This window comes from Seriola dumerili, unplaced genomic scaffold, assembly GCF_002260705.1.
Source record: "Seriola dumerili isolate Sdu_G_001 unplaced genomic scaffold, Sdu_1.0 BDQW01000122.1, whole genome shotgun sequence".
Lineage (NCBI taxonomy): Eukaryota > Metazoa > Chordata > Actinopteri > Carangiformes > Carangidae > Seriola > Seriola dumerili.
The window spans coordinates 1,916,045-1,930,551 of record NW_019174377.1 but is presented as its reverse complement, the minus strand read 5'-3'; the positions used below and the strand labels follow the sequence as shown (position 1 = coordinate 1,930,551).

General features: G+C 40.2%; 1 protein-coding gene across 2 annotated transcripts in view; it reads right to left on the bottom strand.

The window, feature by feature from the left end:
• Positions 1 to 14,507, bottom strand: part of gria4 (glutamate ionotropic receptor AMPA type subunit 4) — a 97,018-nt gene that overhangs the window by 15,762 nt on the left and 66,749 nt on the right. For both annotated transcript variants that reach the window (XM_022748471.1, XM_022748469.1), the window contains exons 13-14: positions 14,296 to 14,456; positions 1,605 to 1,803 (exon numbers count right to left, since the gene is read on the bottom strand). In XM_022748471.1, coding sequence (XP_022604192.1) covers positions 1,605 to 1,803; positions 14,296 to 14,456 — 360 coding nt within the window. The remainder of the gene's footprint in view (positions 1 to 1,604; positions 1,804 to 14,295; positions 14,457 to 14,507) is intronic.

The window sequence follows — 14,507 nt, the reverse complement described above, 5'->3', positions numbered from 1 at the left end:
CATACACACACAGATAATTAATGGTGGTGGTGAATCCCCCTCAGCTGTGGGAGAGTAAATTGCTTTTTCACCCTCCACAGATTTCAGCCCGCTCGTTATGTTGATGATGCCAGAGCCGCTCACAGAAGCACAAACTGTCTGCTACAACCTCCCTCCTCCCCCCTGCCTCCCCCCGCATCAACAGATAAACACTAATGTGCACATCTTCACAAAGCCCAAGTGTAAGTTGGTATGTATATATATATATGTACACACACAATGCATGAGCACACAATCAATACTGAATATGTGACAGACAATATGACAGAGCAGATCTGTTCGTGAACACGTGGTGACGCAGGTGTTTTTTTCACATGTCGGCAGAAAAGTCTGTCTTCATCAGCGTTGCGTGTATGTGTGTGTTTGCATTTGTTTATGAGAACTTATGTAATTGCAATCCACATGGGTGAATAGGTCAATGGGGGAAAGTCACTCCAGGTCTGCTCTGGGTCACTTAACTTCACTCTGCTATCATTTCCTGCTTGCTATTTAATTGTTAACAGCTCCCTGCGGTATATTCTGTTGCGGCTCTGGCCACCTCTTCTGCCTAGCAAGCCCACCCCTGCTTCACTGCTCTATACTACATGTTCATCACTGGTTTATTTGATAGGGTAGGAGAGTTGATTAAATGTAACAGGAGTATGGTAAACAATCATTCTTCCACTTTAATCATGATGATTTGAATTTCAATCACAACCCCATGCTAGTCCCTCTTCTTATTCAGCATACTCCTCCAAAACTTTGGTGCGAACTTTGATGAGGCCATCAACTTTTATAAACAACTTTACTGCAAAGTGAAAGCCAGACGTTTCATCACAGCGTCATTTCCGAAGTTAAAGCCTCTCTCAGTTAAAGATGAGGAGAAAGTCAGCCATTCATTCCTCTCCTCCCACCTGGACTATTGTAAATCGCTTTACACTGTTATTAGTCACTCGTCCTTGTTCCACCTACAGTCACGGCAGAATTCTGCTGCTTAGCTTTCGTCTGGCTTCAGTGAAGGAGACACCTCCTTCATATTTGCTTCCTCTTGCTGGCTGCCTATTTACTTCGGAAGTGATTTAAAGATTTTCTTTCTTATTTACCGACATTATCCAACTGCCACAGGATCTTTTGCCCTTGCACCCTGATATTCCCTTTCATATTTCCATGCGACCCTGTTAATGCTGTAATGAAAAGGGTGAGAGTAGGTAGGTAAAGGATATAACCAACCAAAACGCATTCTCTGGTGACCATCAGGAATATATCGGTATGCACCATCATATCTTTACCACAACCCCTTTGACAGAACCAAAAGAGACATGAAATATTGAACAGTGCAGTTTTCTTGCAAACACACACATTGAGTGTTTTTCACCAAAATGCACTGTGTGTATTCTTTTTTCCTAGCATTTGCTATGGCAATGCTACATTTCGTAAAATGTTCATAGTGTTGGATCTGTGTGTGTCAGACACAAACAAAATGGGGTGTCTCATAAATTCATTGTGACAATAACTCCACAGGTCACCCAAAAGCCTGAAACCTCTAAAGAAATAAAATAAATGAGCAGAATGTGTTGAGTCCATACCCTGAAGAACTCCTTAGTAGAGCCTGAGTCCAATGTCCCGTAGGCAATCTCTGTCTGTTTGGCCAAGTCCTCTGCACTCTCTATGGGTGAGACCATCCTCTCCACAGTGAGGAAGGCAGCCAGGTTGGCTGTGTAAGAGGAGATGATGATGAGGGTGAAGAACCACCACACACCTCCAACAATACGTCCAGACAGAGACCTGTAGAGAAGACAGATGGAGGGGAGGTAAGGAGGGAAAAAAAAAAAAGATGAGGGGTGTGAGGAGTAAGAGGTGGAAAGATACAGAAGGTTAAGAAGGATGTGATGAAAGATGGCAAGATTTAGGAGATGAGGGAAAGGAATTGCAGATGAGAAATTTGCAGAATGATGAGTAAAAGACGAAGGAAAAGATAAGGGTGAAGGTTATAGGGATAAAAAGAACATAAAAGAAAGCAGGAAAAAACAGAGAGAGGGAAACATAATTAAGGTTAGTTCCTGAATCAGAGACATGCAACACAACACAGTGCAGTTTAACAAAGCATTTTCAATACCAATGTGTGCATGACTCTGAAAATGGCAGTACTGCCAAAGTAATTGTCTTTCAACCCTCGAACCGATTCAGCACCAACAATAACAAAGGCTACATGAATCAGATTGTAATCAGGGCGCTCCTTCATCTCTACTATCCTCATCTCTCTTTCCTTTTCCTCCATGTTTACTCTCTTTATCTACCAATTGTGAGCAGAAGCACCAAAGTAAGTGGCAATTCATTTTGTTTACATGGACTTGTTTTCACCGGCTAAAGGGAAGGAGAGCAAGCAAGAGTGACCACATTAAAAAAAAAGGAGACAAAGATGAGAGTAGGTTGTGCAATGTTAAGTTTTCTTTTAAGCGCTGCAGTCAATGAAAGACCATGAAATTCTAATGGGCACAAAGAGGGACATAAAACACCCACGCTTTAGAAAGAGTGAGAAAGAAAGAGAAGAGGGTATCGGGTGAGACATATGTTCACGCTTCCTCGGTTTTCTTTAAAGCATGAAAGTGTAAGAGAGCCGTTGCGTTCACAGAGAACAACATGAATCGTGTTTTGTAGCCCTTCTTTTTCAGCTGTTAATGAATCTATGCTAAAAGAAAAAAAAAAAGTTTAGTTCAAGGGAACATTCACAGTATGAATACATCCATATTATTCATATTCCTCAGTAAATCAGAGGTTTGAAAATGCGTGATGTTGAATCACCTAACTTCCAGAAAGACTTTTAAAAAACAACAACCACCATTTAATGTGTTCATCAAAGTTTGTCTATTTGGTCAAAAAATGATTCTTTGGCCACTCAAGGGCAGTGGGAACTGCTGTAATCACAACACTGTCATATTATCATATATATATATATATATATATATCTTTAAAGTCAATTTGCTATGATTATACATCCAACATTAGCATTCATTTGGATTCATATTTGTGACTGCCTGGCAAAGGTTAGTCCAATGTTCACTCCCTAGTTGCTCTGTTTTTTTGTCTCCATCACCAACTCTTGAGGTCAATATCTGGCTCTTTAGCTGCTAAATACACCAGTATGTTCAGGGAGTTGCTAAGTTTGTCTGTTGTGTGGTGCTGGGCAGGTAGTGTGCAGCGGGTCTTATAAGGTGCCTGCTGATGCTGTCCATGAGAGTTGTGTACCAAAAAACAAAGGCAATGAGCTGAATGATGCTCCAGCAGTGGAGCTGAGGTAAACTGCAGCACTGTGTGATAATTACCCGTGGGTTCATCTGTACAAGCGACTCCTTTCACATTACACACAGTTATGTTATTATAAAAACCTATAAAATTATAAAAAATTATAACCCCTATGTTCATATCCTCTGACACGCATTTAGAGAAGAAGACCAAACATTCATTGGACAGGTAGCTGCTTGGTGATAACCTCCACTCTGATGTGAAAGCAGTCATACGTGAGTTATTTTTAGGGTGAGTTGGGTTTTAAGGAGTGCGTGCTGGAGAGAGAAAAGAACAGCAAGAGAGCTGAAAAGGTGCAGTGACGCCTGACTCGGCATAAATTGTCACCTTTTGGAGCAACTCCGCATTCTGCTGCTCTTCAAAAGCCAGCGCACCTCTTAATCCTCCCAAACACATACACACACACTCAAATATGAATTGATAGCGTTTGTCCTTGAGGCATTGATCTGTTTACCTGAATTAATGAAACTGGTGTATACTGTAATGGATTCCCTTGAGAAGAAGTTGTTAGGTTGTGTTTATACTTATTAGGAGAGCATAGAAAAACATTTTTTTTAACTTTCAAAAGCAATGGGCAAGAGACTACAGACTAAAAACATTTACATAACTAGCTTTGAAAGTATTATATCAGCATTATATCAGCATTGTATCATAGTTATAATGACAATGATGAAAAACAAAACCAAAAAATAATATTACTGGGGATGTTTGAATGATGATGATGTCTTGCAGTTCAGAATAATAACATCATTATGATGACAGTGGTTAGGAGGAGGATGAAGATGAAGAAGAGGAGGAAGGAACAAGGTTGGCATATTTAGAAACTCATTTCCCTAGGTTTTACAGGGTCTCCTACTGAGGCCAGCAGGGGCGTGTGATATGATTGGTTAGATGGTAAACGAGCTGTGACAGCGTTTTAATCTGACCTGATGGAGTGAGCGGACATCCAAGCAGAAAGAGAAGGGCGGGGGTGGGAGCAGTAAAAGAGAGGATGGCAGGAATGCAGACAGAAAGAGGACGACAAAGATGAAGTGACGCTCAGTATGTTCATATTATTACTAAAATGTGACAGAACACCCTTGCTTCCATCTCATGAACCCACTCAGAGCAGGTGCATTGATTTGTGTACATCAGGATTTGGGAGTGTCACTTTTAAGCGACTGTAGCATGTAAGGAATCTGCAGAAGTTTAAGTTACAGCCTTATTGATCACTTAAGTGAGATCTGTCCTCTGTATTTGACCTGTTCCAAACACTAGGAGCAATGAGCAGGCACAGTGCATTGCTTCCTGTGGTCAGTGCTTTAGATAAAACCAGTAACAAGAGTACCTTGTTAACACTTTACTTTAACCCTGCTAAGCTTTTGGACTGGTGCTGGGAGCAGACAGACTCTGTAGTAAGAAAGCACATACAATTTTACTAACAGCAAACTGTTCAGCTGTGAAAATTACCTTATTTATAGACCCTTATTTTGAGTTGGCAGAATAAAGTCAGATTTTGGATTGGACTTTGGCTACAGCACCGACAAAGCTTCAAGTATTTTTGTGTGTTAAATACCCACTGTAACAAGCCTTGTAACAAACTCAGTTAAGTCTAAGGAATATTCAGAATACTCCTCATGCTGTATCCACAGACTCACTGATATGGAGAGAATTCTGCTCAAAGAATTTCAGATTTGTTTTCATTACACCAAAAATAAAAAGCAGACAACTTGCTGCACAACAGCCCTGTTGGGGGCTGTCTGGGACCATGGAGACTGACCATTCACAGGGTTTCTGGCACTTTACAAAGATAAGGCTATATTGGGAAAATGTTAATGCAGTTATTAAAAATATTCTGGGATAAGAAGTCACAAATACTTGTGCTGTGATGTATCTTGGAAACATTGAAGGTACTGTGATGCAAGAAGATTTCTGCCTGACCAAAGCTCAACTCTCAGCGAGTAAGAAAGCTGTTACCAGAAATTGGATTCCACTCCAAATCACAAACAGCGGCTGGAAATTATCCAAGACATTTTTGAGAATGTTGAGAGGACATATCTTTTAATAGTCAGAGAAAATACATTGAAAAAGAACTGGAAAAAATTGAACATTTATATGAGACGCGACTGACTAAATTAATGCCTAATCACAATAGTTGTATGAATATTGAAATATTATATATATACTATATATATAAACTCTATTGTTATTTTATTTTTTATTTGGTTATGTACGTATGTCTTATTTGTGTTGATGCTGTTTATATTCTTGGGAAAACTCAATAAAAATTTGAATGTGAAAAAAAAGAATATTTCATACATATGTAAACAGTGTTCATCAGCTGATTGGAGTTGCGTCTTCTTGCGTTAGCCCTGTCACCCAAAACCAAACATGCTGCATTCATCAACACCAAATTGCATTTCTAGCTGTGTTCAAGATATTTGCTTGACAGATGGATTCCTTAGGTCTATAAATTTACCTGTAGTAGCTAAATGCCTATGGTGCAGTTTTATAACAAATTTATTTAGGATAGTGACAACTATATTAGACCCATACATTTAACCTGAGATGACTGAGTAAGAAATGTTATTCCTTTTATCATGTCAATTTAAGTTCAGGTAAGGATTTCAGAGCAAAAACAGATACTGATGGAGTAAATGACGGTGTAAATAAAACCAGATCACGTCATTAAGGGAGCCCATTACTGTATATGTCCGATTGGAGCGTGTCATCTAAGAATGGTTCTGTGTCTCAGGGGTAATGAAAGACAACTATACTACAGAGAACAGGGAAATGGATTGGTGGAGGACAATATGATGAACAACATGTCTGCTTCTAAATGTGTATTCCTTGATTTGGTTGTGTGTGTACGTGCGTGTGTGTGTGAATGAAAAAGAGAGGGGGAGGTAATAACTAGTGTTTGGCCTTGGAGTGAAGTTGGAGAACACGTTTACCTACTAGAGGCCGATGGAGTGCGGTTGATTCAGAGAAGACATGAGAGAGTGCAGAGGCATGCATGTTCAAGTGTGTGTGCTTATATGTGCACATATATTTCGCTGCCGTTCAGGACATGTGCATTGTGATGTACATGGATGAGCTTCGGAAGTGACGTCCTTGATTTTGATTTTTTTTTCATGCCCGTGTGAATGTGCATGCGCGTTTGAGGCAGTGTAAATTTGTGTGCCGCCTGTGTGTGTAGTTGTGTCATGTGTGTTGGTATGCAACAGGCGAGTCATTCTATAGCGGGTCATGTATCATCTATGATAGCCAACAGATTGCCTCTGCAATCCTCTGTGTGAAAGATTAATGGCATGCTGTTCCTCTTTCTCTCTCTCACACACTCACACACGAACACACACACACACGCACACACACACACAGTTCTGAGCTATGCAGTTTCTCTTCATTCAATGCACCTAACAGAAGTGTGTGCACAGGAGCTTGCACGTGTTTTCTTTTTTATCTTTATGGGAACTAATGGAAGATAAAGATGTTTCCCGTAGGTCAGATCTCAACTTAATTCTTCAAATTTTGCTTTTTGTTACTGATAGTAATCGCAATCATCTAGACATACCTGTCGACACAATTGCCACAACAAAGCCCAACACACACACATATGGGAAGATATGCCTATAAGAAATACAGACACAAACCACAAACAACAACTGACTGAACCAGTGCTGGATGTTGATTTCCTGCCTTATCAAGGCTGTCCTCCCAAGTTAAACAACTGAATCAGTTGGTCAAGCAAGCACCCCAAAACCTGTTTACCTTTAAGTAACAAAGTGCTCTAGTGGCTGTAGCAAATATGACGGAGGGGTCACTATAAAGATGTTATTGTGGAGTGACAAAGTCTGTGCAAGGAGAAGGTCGGGTGGATGGAAGAGTCAACAAGACATCACACTTCATCATCATTCAACCATCATCATCAGTGTTATCTGTCATTTACAGCATGAATACGATCGTTCACTGACCTTAACCATGTGTTTATTATTGTAACCATAATGACAAAGGTCCTGTAATCTAACCAAGTAGTGTCTAAACCTAACCAAACCATAACCATTGCTTTGTCATAACCTAAAACTATTTCCTGCCGATTGGAGCATCAGATCGGAAAACGCCTCTATAAATCGTTATGGAGTGCATGAACAAAGTGTTGAGCATTGTTGTTTAATTTGATTAATTTGTTGGACTTTTAGCTCATAAATCTATTAAAAACTTTAAATTGTTAAAAAGTTGATAACCGAATACCTGCATAACAAATAACATTTCCATCACCCTCAGCTACACTTTTTGTTAAGTGCTAATAAGCAAATGTTAGCATGCTAACATGCTAATCTAAAATGGTGGTGTAGATGCTTAGTCTTTTACAAGTAGTAGTTTTACAAGCATCAATTAATGTAAAAGGAAAAAAGAAAAGTAAACCAAGATGGGCTTCTAACAGGTGGTATTTTTTTCTCTTTCTCTTACAACCTGAGTTCTGCTAAAACCATCAGCTCATTTAAATTAGGGCTTAAAATGTTATTGATTGCTGTGGCTTTCTATTGAATTAAATGTGTAACCCCTTTTTAATCTTTAACTATTTTCTTGCTTTTGCCTTTTTGCTGTTTTCATTGTTTATTAAATGTAATTTTAATGTCTTATTGTCTTATTTTTTAAAGTATTTCTATGCTTTTGCTTTTGTTTCTGTTTTTACCGCCTTTTAAATGCAATTTTAATGTCTTCTTAGTGTCTAGATTTTACTGTATTTCTATGCCTCTGTGAATCACTTTGAATTCCCTTGTGTTTGAATGGGGTGGTATAAATAAACTTGCCTCGCCTCCCAGAAAAATGATGAAATCATATTTTCAAACTATTTCGGACACACCAGACATCACGGGTGGCATGCGTTCCATTTGATTATGCAAATCATGAGCTTGTTAAAAACTAATTTCCTTGTTTGTTAAGGCCTGCTGACAGGGGAAATGCAACACTTTCTGCTGCTCGCTGATTGGGGAGCAAACGAGACATGTTTTATCAAGTGATGATGACAGATATGTTAATAAATGCTGAGTTTGTCAGTTACTAGTGTGTCTGATGTTTCGGTTAACCAAAGCATGAATGTTTGATTAGGACACAATAGAGGATCAGAAGGACACTGAAAAAGTTTCTTCTGGTTCTCCTCCTTGTTTTTCATCTCTTGTATCATTCTCTTACATGGACGAAAGGTGTGAAAGAAAGTAAATTGACTGATTGATTGAAACAGCCGGAGAGACTCTACGGTAGATGGAGGCAGAACAAAGGGCGTGAAGGCAAACAGACACACATGGAAGCAAATCAGATTACCAGATTAAAGATTAAAGGTGCAACAGGGAGATAATGGAAGGCATAATAAAATAAAACAATAAGCAGGATCATAAAAGTGAAGCAGAAAAGAAACAAGACACCCAGGGTGAGTAGAACAGCGAGAAGATTATTTGTGGAATTTATACAAAAATTTCATAAACACAGGGTTGACTGGGTTCTAATCAGTGACTTTGAGAGTAATCATTAATTAGTGAGTAAGCTCCACTGCTCAACTGTAGTTAGTTAGTCATGCCATTAGCTGGATCTGTTGCTACCATTAACTATTCAACACACCCACGGCCATTTACTCAATACTTACACATGACACTCACACACACACACACTCTCTCTCACACACACACACACACACACACACACACACACACACACACACACACACACACACACACACACACACACACACACACACACACACACGAGAAGTGGGCTGTAATTTCAGATGTTTATTGACTGAGACAGATCCAATCCTTCTGGGATGTTCACTGGTGATCACTTTATCTCCCTGCCCCTCTCCTGCACTTGCTCTTGGTCTTTCTCAATGTACACCCTGTCACTTTTCTGCCATTTATTCATTTCCACTTTTTAAAAATTCCAGTCCTATCACCTAACTGTCCGTCACTTTGTTCCCACCTTTTCATGTGGCGACCAGGTCCATCACCGATATTAAGGACTCAAAAGCCTGGGCTTGAAAAATGACAGGTGGATGGTGCAAATGCCAACTCAAGGTCACTCTGACAATGAGTGTGAGTGTGTGCGTTCATGTCTGCTGCCTGCGATTACCTTCTGCTTGATTGGAAAGGTGAAGGGAACACAAGTTGGTGTGTCTGCAAGAGACAGAGCATGTAAGCTTCTTAGAGAAAGAAGTGTTTCATGTGCCACCACACACAGATAGATAGATAGATAGATAGATAGATAGATAGATAGATAGATAGATAGATAGATAGATAGATAGTGGGAGAGTTGAGTAGGAGTGTGTGTTACACTGTGTCTCCCAGACCCCAGACTGCAGAGATGACTGCAGCAAGGAGAGAGGGACCCACACTGAATATCAATGGACCTACTATTGCAGCTCAATACACAATACACAACACACACACAGTCTCACTCACACACACACACATATACACAGCGTATAAAGTCAAACAACACAAGTCTCAACACATGGACCAGTTGGCCGACAGATGCTCATGAAGGTTATAAGACAGAGTGGGACGACAGATAAAACAAGAAGAGGATGTGTACTTCCCTAAGAAAAACACAAATAATGACTGTAAAGCATACAGACACAAACGCATTCAGAAATCAACATATATAATAGACAGGAGGGCATTCAATGTAGTCTGCTAGAAAATCTCTTCTGGTAGAGGCTGCCTACTTTCCATTTATTCCCAGCTCCACAGTAAAAGTCAACCTCAACACTGCAGCAGTTACCACACTGCAAAGTACAGAGTGTTTTCAGATACTTGCAGATCAGGACGTCTCAGTCAACGTCAATTAAATCAGCAGATCACAGGACTAATGTAAAAAAACAAAACATAAATAAAATAGCTGATTAATTTGTAGTTTGATACTTTCATTGCATTGAAACTCATATAGCGCCAGTTCAGTGGTGCATCCTCATTTCCAATTAATTCTTCACTATTTCCACCTTTTGTAGTATTTTTAAATACTTTAAATACTAAACATTTTAATTTACTTGATCATTGACGCATACAGGGAGTGAGGTTCCGCTAGCCTAAATTCCCATGTAAAATTGCACCTGTATTACACACCGCACAGAAGAGTGTTATGCTCTATGATTGATCAAAAGAGAAATGATCTCCAATTCTGTGTGTTCTTCTTTATGAGAAATTAGTTCAGTGTGTTGTTTGTAGACATTGCTCTCTACTATGTTCTTAATGTAAACACTAGCTATTTCAGTTATAGGAAACTTGAAGGAGTCGTACGGGCAGCAGGAACATGTCTTGCTATTTGATAATAGCTTTGTCTTTGTTGGAGCTACGGCACATCTCTGCTGTCAGTGAAGTTAGCATTATGACTTTACCTGCCTGCAGAGGTGAACAAAGGAATGAGAGATTAAAGGAAATGTACAGAAGGGAAAGAAAAAATGATATGACATGATGATATGCATGACAGGTCTCCCTTTCTAAGGACTTGATCTCATGTTTCTGCGGAGCACACTCTTACAGTGGAGGCTCATCCATCACACGGTTTTAAGGCAGAAAATTCTGGTCTGCAGGCTTATTCAATTTCTTTATCAATTAATCTGATGAACAACTTAATTTAACTCTTTGAACATGACCTCTTTTGAGTTTTCTGCCTCTTCTTGCATAATCATAAATTGTGTCATTACTTAGGTGTTCCAGTCACTCAGTTTATGTGGACTGGTTTTATGTGAGTACGAGGTACAGTCAAGTGTTTGATGTCTGAGCAAGTCAGTCAAGCCTCATCATTCCCTGCAGCACACACTTAAGCCCGGGGAGTGATGATAACAATTTTCCCTTCCCTCAGACTCCTTGACTACAATCAGTGGCTACAGGTGGATGCTGGGGTGGAGGTGAGGCTGATTAAACGCTGTACCTAAGCAGAATGGTGGTGGTGATGGTGATGGTGATGAAGATGATGATGATGATGATGATGATGATGATGATGATGATGATGATGATGATGATGTAGCAATGCTCACAGTGAGTGGTGTAGCAGTTTAAGTAAGACAGATTAAACCAGACGAGTGCGCTGGGAATGTGCTGCAACGAGCAGAGAGTGTAATGAGTGCAGCATCACTCCATTTGTGTTTCGTTTACATTCGCCTTAGAGCCATTGAGAAACAGTGACAAGTGTTGTTGTTCAGGCAGGGAGCTTTAGTCATGTCATCTGACCTGGATGGTTATCAATAATGACAATGACATCTGGAGACCCTGTAAAACTAATTGTATCCTGCATAGTCTTAAAGCCTCAGTATTCTTAAAACAAAGTGCTTATCAAATCTTCTAACAGTGTCTTAAACCCTCTCCCTCAACACTGGAATTTTGGGAACTGCATCTGACAACTTTCCGAATGTCCATATGACAACAGGACATGCATGTCCACTTTTAACACAGCAAGTGGTCAGGTGTGTGGAGATGAGAAAGGCAGCTGTACAGCTAAATGCAACACCATGATTGACCTCATGATGTACAGCATATAATTCATTGCATCTCACACCTCTCTTTCAACGCTCTTGCTTTTTAGACATGGTCAGATATCATGCTCTATGAATTAGTTTGCTTCAAGCATACTGAACCCTTTGCTGTACAGTGTGATCCTGCTTTTTATTTCCTATGCTGCCATCAGTGAGGAAGAATCATGTTCACAACACATGTAGGTGGAGGGTTAATTGAAAAAAGTATCAATGAAAAAATAAGTCCTGTGCGGTGACTCCAAACCACACTTTCATTTAAAAATGAGTGCGACTGAAATGTTGTGTATTTAATTTATGGTTTGGAGTCAATGTTTGAGCATTATTTTTTTGTTAGCCATCATTATGTGCTTTCACTCCTCCACCGCAGCCTCCTCCTCCTTATTATGGAGCAGTAATTTAACTTATGTTTGATAGAATGTCTCTATATTGCAGTTAAATGCTATGCATCTCCAAACCTCTGCTGTGCACACACCAGGGAGTTTCATATCACAATTCAAATAAATGTTTCCATCAATTTACTCCCTGATCGTCCTGGAAACAGAGTCACGCCACTGAATACCGCTGCAGTGCCAGCCTTTGAATCGACACGATGAATTATTATTGTTGTGTTTTTTATGAGAAAGACATCTAAGATGAGAAAAGTTCACTTTGAAACCTCTTTTCTTGTTTGAAAAGTCCAGTAAAGAAAACAAAAAGAACAAGAGGAAGAAAAAGTGTGTAAATGACAGATTTCACATTGTAAGAATATGATCTGGCATTTATGACTTTAGTAATCCTTACCTATAGAGGAGTTGTGCTGTATTGGAAGTGACAGGGGGGGGGTGATTTACATGATGAACACTGACTTCATGTTTAGTATCACATCATTGAGTTGACAGCTGTAGCTTATGTGCACACATCTATAACAGGGCCTTCAAGCGAGAGAAAGGTCTGCATGTGTGTTGGGTTGTTGTGAAACTGCGCACTGGGTGTTTTTTTTTCCGCATATGCGTGTGCAAGCAACGTTAGTGTGCGAAGCCTCTGTGTATTTATGTGCACATCGTGCGTGTTTGTGTGAGTGTGGCTGAGTGCAGGTGGTGTGGGCGTTTTCCATTTTGTGTGTTGGGGCTAGAATTGGCCTGTCAGTCACAGTAAAGTGGGGAGGAGTGGGAGACGACAGGTGTCGTGGAGGGGGGAGAAGAGAGAGAGTGAACGAGATGGATGAGAGAGCAAAAGAGAAAGGCAGAGGAGCAAAAGAATGGGGACAAAAACAAAGTTTGGGCAGCTGAAGTTTTGTACCTTTCTCGAACGAGAAGTGCTAATGGGAATGCAGTAAAAATGTTTGAGAGCAACAACAGACGTTTGTTTGGAACAAATAGAAAGAAAAGAATGAAGTTCTTGTCCACACAGACAGTGTTTTCATTATAACATGTTGAATCAGTGCGCACATTAAGGGCCAAACAACTGATTCTCATTAAGGTCACTAAAAAAAGAATTAGCACATTATCCTGTTAGAGGCACAGAATCAAAAACGTGAAACAAAACTGTGTGTATTAAAAGTAAATCTTCATTTGTAACTATTCATCTTTGTCTTACAGCACAATACGAACCACCAACTGCTTCATCTCCACCTCTATGATGAAGTGAGAAGTGTCCATTCACATATCTGCAACCAATTCTTATTATTGTCTCAAGAACATTTTGCTGAACAGCTCACACTTTTTCCTTCTTTCAGCTCATCACCTATCACTCCTTTCTGTCATTTGCTTTGGACGGACGCTCTCCCAACTGCTCCTTCTCTCCTTAGATTTGCTCCCTAAAGGTCTTGAGGATGACGGCCATGAATATTTCACTAAACTGCATTCTCAGGTTATCAATAATAAAATGCCATATTCTTATAAATATTCTAAAAATACAGCTGGACTCTGCCTCTTCAGTGGTACATTAAAAATTCATACACACCTAGAAAACCCGCTAAATCTCCCACCATTGCGCACCCATATGGACATGAACCGCTGGACTGTGTGCAGGTGGTTTCTTCTCACTTTTGTGTTTTTGTGTGTGTGTGTGTTCATGCTTGTGTCTGTGTATGTGCCTTTATAGCACATCTTAAGCTTCTGTAGCACACGGTGTCTTGGAGTATCAGTCCAGTTCAGTGAAAGCCAGTAAAGTGCTAAGAGAGGTGATTCACATTGTCAACAGTCTGAATCACCAAAGCCTAATACTACAGCACTCTAACATTGCAGACAGTTAGACAAACACACACACCCACACACACACACAAACACACACACACACACACGCACACACACACACACACACACACACACACACACACACACACACACGCACACACTATTCCCAGCCCACACGCACTCTTATGAACACTCCTGCCTACTGACTCAAATACTTTCATTCTATGTCTGTCTGACTCGTGCATTCACAAATGCTCTCTGTTTGTCTCGCACACTCCATTCCACCTCCCTTACCGTGGTGAGATGTCGCAGCCCTGTTGCATGAAAGCTCCCAGTGAGAACCAGAGGGAGTTGAAGATACCAAACTCGTTGGGCGGTTGGTCAGTGGGACCCTGCTCCGGGGCACCCTCCTCTGGCTCCTCTGCATGCCACTCGTACGGACTGAAGCGACTCACCTGGGACAGCAAAGGAAAAGAAAAGATGATGGAGATCGTATAGGTCTATAA